This window comes from Cyprinodon tularosa, unplaced genomic scaffold (genome assembly GCF_016077235.1).
Source record: "Cyprinodon tularosa strain WSP-4 unplaced genomic scaffold, ASM1607723v1 ctg7, whole genome shotgun sequence".
Classification (NCBI taxonomy): domain Eukaryota; kingdom Metazoa; phylum Chordata; class Actinopteri; order Cyprinodontiformes; family Cyprinodontidae; genus Cyprinodon; species Cyprinodon tularosa.
This window is the reverse complement of record NW_024039451.1, coordinates 1,062,065-1,069,507: the sequence shown is the minus strand read 5'-3', so window position 1 is coordinate 1,069,507 and position 7,443 is coordinate 1,062,065. Positions and strand designations below refer to the sequence as shown.

Sequence of the window (7,443 nt, the reverse complement as noted above, 5' to 3'; positions counted from 1 at the left end):
GACAAACCAACTGCTAACAGTTCAATGTCTGATCTGCCGTGGCAAATGGTGTTCACAAGCACTGCCAGCCCACCTCCTTTCAGTTCTCTAGTGTTCTTTAAAAGTATGTCTGCTCCTATGGTCATAAAGCCTTGCAGAGAGATTCTGAAGTCCAAGATATGATCCTGCAGCCATGTTTCAGGAAAGCACATATTGCTGCATTTTTTATATTCTAGTTGGGACTTGGGAGATCTCTTAACTTGTTTCCTAAAGATCCCACTTTGCCAATAATTACTGATGGAAGAGATGGTTTAAATATCCTGTTCCTCTCTTCTATTCTGGTTCCTGCTCTGCATCCCTCCTTTTCAACACAGCTGGTACTTGAAGAGGTAGTTGAAGTATTATTTAGGCTTTACAGATGTTAATGAGCTGCCCTCGGGTGTAATAAACCAACTTGCTATGGTTGCTATGGTTATGAGTCATAAAAATTATCCAAAAAGAAAACTATATCAGAAAAAAATTCTTTCAGTTTCACAGTGTTTAATTTTTTTTCTTTTATAAATAAAAACTGTTATTGATAGTATGATAACAGTATATTGCGTCACAAACTAAAACTGGAAGTTTTGTTTCCCAGGAAAGAGCGCGATAACTAAAGGATCTGCCTCCCATAAGGTATAGTTAAAAGTAAAAATGTACAATATATAAAAACATCATACAGAAAAATTTCAATCGTATCAAAGACTTTAACATGCTATCAATAAAAGACAGGAAAAGTCACAAAAAATACACACAGAAAAGCTTAATTAGATGTACTCTATTGAGCCTTCATAGAAAAAAAATTATTAGAAAAGAGGTTAAATTTGCTGCTGTATATGGATGTCAGTATAAATAAACTTAATGATGATTAAGAAATTAACTTATGTGATGCCATCTCCCTGGCTTTTGATTGTTGCACATAACTCTTTTTTTATTCACAGCCTGGTGCATAATAAAACCATGGTCTAGTCAAGATACGAACTTATAATCTGCTGAGATTATATTTACATATTCTTCTTCAAATTTAAATGAGCTTCTAAATTAGCAAAACTGACAGTGGAAAGGCTGAAGGCAAATACCCATCCAACTTATTCTTGTATGAAAAAAAAATTCTCTATTTCATCAGAAATAAAATAAAAATAAAAAAACAATAAATGCTATAAAGTTTGATGTTTCTCGTGAACAAGTGAAAGAAATCTACAGCTGTGAATACCTTGGTTTTGTTGCCGAACAACATTTCCCTTTCTCCTGGTGGGATGAATAAACTCATTGTATGCCCTTATAATTTCACCAGTGTAGAGAGCTCCACTGTGGATGTACTGGTTGTAAAATGCTTGTTTCCAAGGCAACCAGGAGACTGATTCGGCTCATATCTGTACAGGCTGCAGGCTGCATCCCGGCAATAGCTTTAACAAAAGGAGGCAGATAGACTGTGAAGATACTCAGTACCTATACTCTGTTTATTCGGCTTTATTTGTGTTTACTTTCTGTCTCTAAATGTTCAGGAGAGAGAAAAAGACAAGCAGTGCTCACTTGATTAATGAGGTTTGGTTCAATTCCAGGCATAGAAAGCAGGTGGTATTTCTTTAGGAAAAATAAACTACTCTTTGTTCACGCTTTAAATCAAAACACTCTTTATTCTTTACTTTTTATGCAACTGTGCGGAAAAACAGGAGTAAATGTGCCAATAAAAGCAGGTACACCTAAAAACAGTAGCAGTATAAAAAAAACAAAAGTTAATGAAAAAACTCACTGAAAAATACAGAATTCGGATTAGATTCAGATTTTATGTTAAAAGCGAATTACATATGTTTGTTTTATAATTTTTTTTTTGTGAGATTTATAACCTATTTCTTTAATTGTGTAAAACCAAGCTAAGCAGTATTAGTGGGCAGGGCTAATGCTGTTCTTGTGCAGTTAAACAAATCTCTGGGTCTATTACAGGAGACTTTTCTAACGGATTTAGTTCATTTATAATTATTGTTACGGACTTTATAGTTTAAGTTTTATTGACGCTTTCATCATTCGGAATAGAGTAATTGTGTAGCTTTTCTGGGAGTAGTATGGGTTATATCAGTTTTAAACAAATCAAGCGCACATAACATATGCACTGTTATGAATTGATTAGAATTGTATTTTATGTATTATTGAAGCTTTTTTTATTGATTAGAATGTGTCTTTTTGGTACTTTCTGCTGCATAGTGCACCAATGGAGTGAATATTTTCATGGCCTCTTGCTCTTTTTACAGTGGACCTTTTTTTTTAAACTCATGAATAAAATAGAGTACAGCGCACAAGCATCAAAAGACAAGACAATACTACAAAGATTCGGCTGCGCTTCCAGTTCATGTCTGATTTAGTTCCTAACAAAATCTGATAAGCAGCATTTTTTCCTGCATTTGGTGATTTGTGTCTCTATAATACATCCATTTTTAATGTGAGCGGTATAACTGCAGAAACTGACTGCCAACGCGCACCGCTATCGTAGTGAATGAAGCAGATCCAGCGGGAGCGCGCAGCAACCTATCATCAGCGCGCGCATGCACAGCTGTCAGCACCAAGGACAGCACCAGCTCAGTCCCAGACGCAGTTCGGAGGATCCGGCTGGATGGAGGGATACAGTCCAAAGGCGGGGGCGAAGTGTGAAAGCTGGAGCGATGAATTAGTTCGTTTTTTGTGCCTTTTTTAAAGAGGCAGTTTTGCAGGGGAGGGAAAAAAAAAAAGGTGGAGGATGCAGTTTGGTGGTTTGACAGTCTGCTCCTGATACGATCATGCACATTCCTCCGCATTGCACATAACCAGCTTTTATCTCCAGCCTTCCTCTTTCCTTTTTCGGGGCTCCCCCTCCCTTCGCTCTCGTCGCCCACCTGGATCGCGCCCGCCTTCTTCAGACCGAGCCGAGTCGAGTCACCACCGCGGAGAAAAGGGACCGGGCTGAGCTGTGCGGTTTGGCGCTCCACGCGATGCGTCTGTTTCTGCTGGCGGTGCTACTCTCGTGCTCCTGCGCGCGGGCCGGCTGCGAACCAAAGATCGTGAACATCGGGGCCGTCCTGAGCCAGAAGAGATACGAGCAGGTCTTCAAGGATGCCGTGAACCAGGCTAACCAGGTCTACGGCCGGGACAAGTTCAAACTGAACGCCATCTCCGTAACGCACAAGGCTAACGCCATCCAGATGGCTCTGTCGGTGTGCGAGGACCTCATCTCCAGCCAGGTAGGGCTTACAGCTGCCTCCTTCGAGTCCCATTCACTCCATGAGATCAGGCTGTTCTGGTAATAAATCACAGCTCGATCAGTGGCTCTTCTTGCAAACAGAACACCTAAGGAGTCCAGTTTTCTAATACCCGGGATCTTCAATATCTAATTCCCCCTAAAAAAAAAAATAAAGGAAATAAAAATTTACAGAAGTCAATGAACCAAAACCAAAAAAGGTTATACAGAATTTCTGAGTACTGAATGACATTTCAGTTCATGTTGTCCAAATATTAAGTTTTACATAAAGGTGGACTAATTTATCTTGAAGTTTAGAAATGCAAAGGTTATCATGATGTTATCTCCAAAAGAATGTATCTCAAACTATGTTTTAAATTTTTTATCAAATTTGCTCAGTGCTCAGAATTTTTTTTCTTAACTGGTTTAAAAAATACAAAACTCCCTTTATTGTCTTGACATTAGTAACAGGAAACATGTTTAAGGTGCAGCATTGTGTTTTTTGGACAGGGAGCCAGTTCTGCTTCCTGACACAAGGACTTTTTGTGCAGAGCCAAATCGCTTCTCTCAAAAACCAATGTTGGTTGCAATGATTAAAAAAAAGATTATTTATTTTAGTAATTTAATTCAATCAGTGGAACTTCAGAGTAAAATTACACGCAGGGATGCAGGTCACAATTGCAATCATGTCGATTGTTAATCTTTCAGCTCAAAACTCCGTTTCGTGGACGATATAATAAGAAAATAAGAACAACAAAAAGGTAGAGAAAAAATTAATTGTCGAGACTGCTAAAATGACTATTTAAAAAAAAGAATTGAAATAAGGATTTGCCTTAAAAGGTAATTTTCAAACAAATTACGTAGCTGTTCACTGTGCTGCATCCTATGATATAAATGGAAAGGTAAGGGGAAAGAAACTAATACAGACAAATAATGCATTCCTTGTTAGAGAAGACACTTCTTAACCCAAAACAGAACAGCTTCAGAGTCTAGAGAAACAGTAGAGGATCAGAATCTACAAAACACAAAGTCTAGTCCTAGCAGCCAGTGATGATTTGGGCAGCCATCCCATTTGCTTGTGTTGGTCTATAGGTCTTCGAAAGCCCAAAGTCAATGCAGCTAACTACCAGAACATTTTAGAGTATTTCAAGTTACCTTCTGCTGACAAGCTTGATGGAGATGAGGATTATATTTCCAGCAAGATTGTATTTTCCTACATGTACCAAAAATAAGTTTAATCACCAGTTTATTTTATTCTACCTGACTGACCAAAAATCTGCCTGACAGAATCCCTATAAACCTCTCCACTCTGGGTTCCTGAGCAAAACCCTTAACCCCCACACTGCTCCCCGGGCGCCACACAATGGCAGCCCACTGCTCCCCAAGGGGATGGGTCAAATACAGAGAGTGAATTTCCCCATTGTGGGACAATAAAGGGATTTACATAAAGAACCAATGAAGACACACTAGAAACATAAATGGAGATGACCTAAAAACCGTCAAAGCAACCTGGGTTTCCATTACGCTGCAGCAGAACCAGAGGCTGATCACTTCCGAGCTGCTCTGCACTGACGCAATAATTCCTGCAAAAGGAAGAACAACCTAGTTCTAAGTGCATGCACTGTGACGTATGTGATCATCTTGTTCAGAAGACTCACATTGCCTGTTTATTTTTTTTGTTTTTTTTTTTACATTCCTTTTTAGTGGTGAAATGCCACCCTCATGGAATTGTGGGGGTTGAATTATTTGTGGACTAAAAATCCCAAAAAACATTCAAAACATTTTTAACTTTAACAACCCTTGTTATGATAAAAGTTTCCCTTTTTGTATTCAGTTATTAAAATGCATCAACTTTTGTTAATGTTGAAAGTATTTCTCCAGTACTGAGAAAATTAAAACATCAATATATAAAAAATATATATATATTTTTTTTCCCACTTTGTGTTGCTTCAATATGACAAGCTCCCCACAGATCTTTCTGCTCAGCCATTCAAAAATAGCCTTTGGTTTGAGGCGGATTTCATATGATGGGATCGCCCCACATTCTGGGCACACAGCTGCAGATCTACTGAAGTGCACAGGAGCAGGTCAGGGGTGAAAATCTGCTAAACGTCATCCAACATGTCTGCATCAAGAGTCTGCAGCTGATGGTTTAAAATAGTTTAGGGCAAACATATCTTAATGTGCAAAATAAAAAAAACTCTGAGGGGTTATTAATTTCATTACTTTTGCACAAAAAAATGTATTAAATGTGATTCACAAAATATTAAAAACTACAAAAATACTTTTGCCAGTTTTATCACACTAGAACCCTATTCTTTAATACATTTTATCTGCATTTTATATTGAACTATATGACTTGGATATAGCTGTGTCAAAGAGAGAAAACAAGATAAGACTTTGAGATTTCATATAGATTAACATTAGAAAAGTGGATGTATTACAAAAATTTAATGGATCCAGCAGCATTTATTTATTCTTCCCATTCTAGAAAACAACTGACAAAATGGTTAAAAAAAACAAACTGATATGTCTAACCCCTAATGGCAAAATGACAGGATATGGCAGGACCCAAAAAGGAAAACTAATAACAGGTTTAATGCAAAGTCAAAACAACAACAATTCTAAAAGTTAACATAGGCAAGAACAGTAAAATCAAAAACTTGAAAGAAACACAAACCATAATAGACTGTTTAGAAATGTCACACATTCTGTTTGCAGTTTACCCCAAGACATGTAGGGGATTGCAAAAAGTTACACAGGGAAAAATAGTTAATTTGTTCTCATATGTCCAATCTTCAAATTGCAGTAAATTTGCACTGCACGTTACTCAGAAAACAGCATAGCCTTAGTGAAACATGTTGGTGGCAGCATCATGCTGTGGGAATGTTTCACTTCATCAAGGACAAAGAAGTTGATCAGAGTTATTGAGAAGATGGATGGTAAAAAGAACTTTTCTGGATGATAATCTGTTAGAGGCTGCAAAAAAAAAACTGAAACTGGAGGTTTAGGTTCACCTTAAGCAAGATGGCAACCCTCAGAATACAACCAGAGAAACAATTAGATAGATAAAAGCAGATTTTGGTATTGGAATGGCACGGTCTAAGTCTGTTGTCTGATAATCGATATAAATGTTCTCCTACGAATACTAACTGAGAGGAGTCTGAAGAAAAAACACTGCTTCCTGCTGAGAGTTTCCAGCTCCTTTTTTTGTCTTTTTCTTATTACTCCTTTAGGTACAGAAAATCACAACATAGTTTCTCAAAGGGATGTTATGTTTTGACCATGTTGTGTTCAATTTATTTCTTCAAAAGCTGGGTTTATCATTATAGATATAAACTAATTACCATTAAATGTCCCTGAGTAAGACAAGCTATTTTCCTTCAGTGGTCTTCAACAATATGTTACATGACAACAAATAGAGACAGTATACAGTAATTGGACAAATACAACCAGTATGTAATTAATATATTTAAAAAGAGAATCCATGTAATGTTAAAAACATCTAATGCAGTTCTCATCTGAAAAAGTTGTTTCCTTAAACTGAGTTTGAAGGCAAGCGAAGATGACGGCTCTAAAGGATTGCAGGGGAGAATTTCACTGATGTGATGTTTTAAAAAAAAAAACTGTCAGGGCAAATGTCTTTCTTGGTTGGATTCTACCTTCTCCTGGTAGCTCCTCTCCCACAGCTTATTTGGGATCAACAAAATCAAAGAGAGGAGAAAGTCATATAGTCAGATAAGAAAAACTTTACTAAAAAGTTAAAAGTTTCCCCAGTTAACTATGGTGACATATTACATAACAATATGAAAGCAATTTTGATAAAATGATTTGCTAATCAAGATTTTAAGAGACTGCTTAGGAAAAGATTCCAGATATTTTGAAGTTGCAGAAGATTTGTTAGACAAACCTAACAAGCAATAACTAACCTGGAAGACTTAAAATTTCTTTAAGAAAGCTAAACAAAATCTGCCAAGTTTCCAAGCAGATAAGTGGAAAGTTAAGTGGAAGGAAAAACTGTGCAAGAGCTAAACATATCCACAGCTAAAATGGAATGATTTTAGATCAAATCCTATTCATGAATGGTACAGTCAAGTTTAAAATTAAATCTAACAACAAAACTGTGACAAGACTTCTGAGCTTAAGCTATTTTCCAAAGATTAAAATAAAAAACACAGTCTCTTGTTATACTAACCTAACTGAGGCAGAGGTGGGGTGAA

The 7,443-nt window shown here is 37.0% G+C and overlaps 1 protein-coding gene across 7 annotated transcripts in view; it reads left to right on the top strand.

Moving 5' to 3' along the window:
• Positions 1 to 2,822: 2,822 nt before the first annotated feature.
• The window catches only part of grin1a (glutamate receptor, ionotropic, N-methyl D-aspartate 1a), a 64,890-nt gene continuing 60,269 nt past the window's right edge, over positions 2,823 to 7,443 (top strand). For 4 of the 7 annotated variants that reach the window (XM_038268301.1, XM_038268298.1, XM_038268300.1 and 1 more), the window contains exon 1: positions 2,979 to 3,227. In XM_038268301.1, coding sequence (XP_038124229.1) covers positions 2,979 to 3,227 — 249 coding nt within the window. Of the gene's footprint in view, positions 3,228 to 7,443 lie in introns of all 7 variants that reach the window. The other 3 variants (XM_038268303.1, XM_038268304.1, XM_038268302.1) reach the window with 1 other exon arrangement.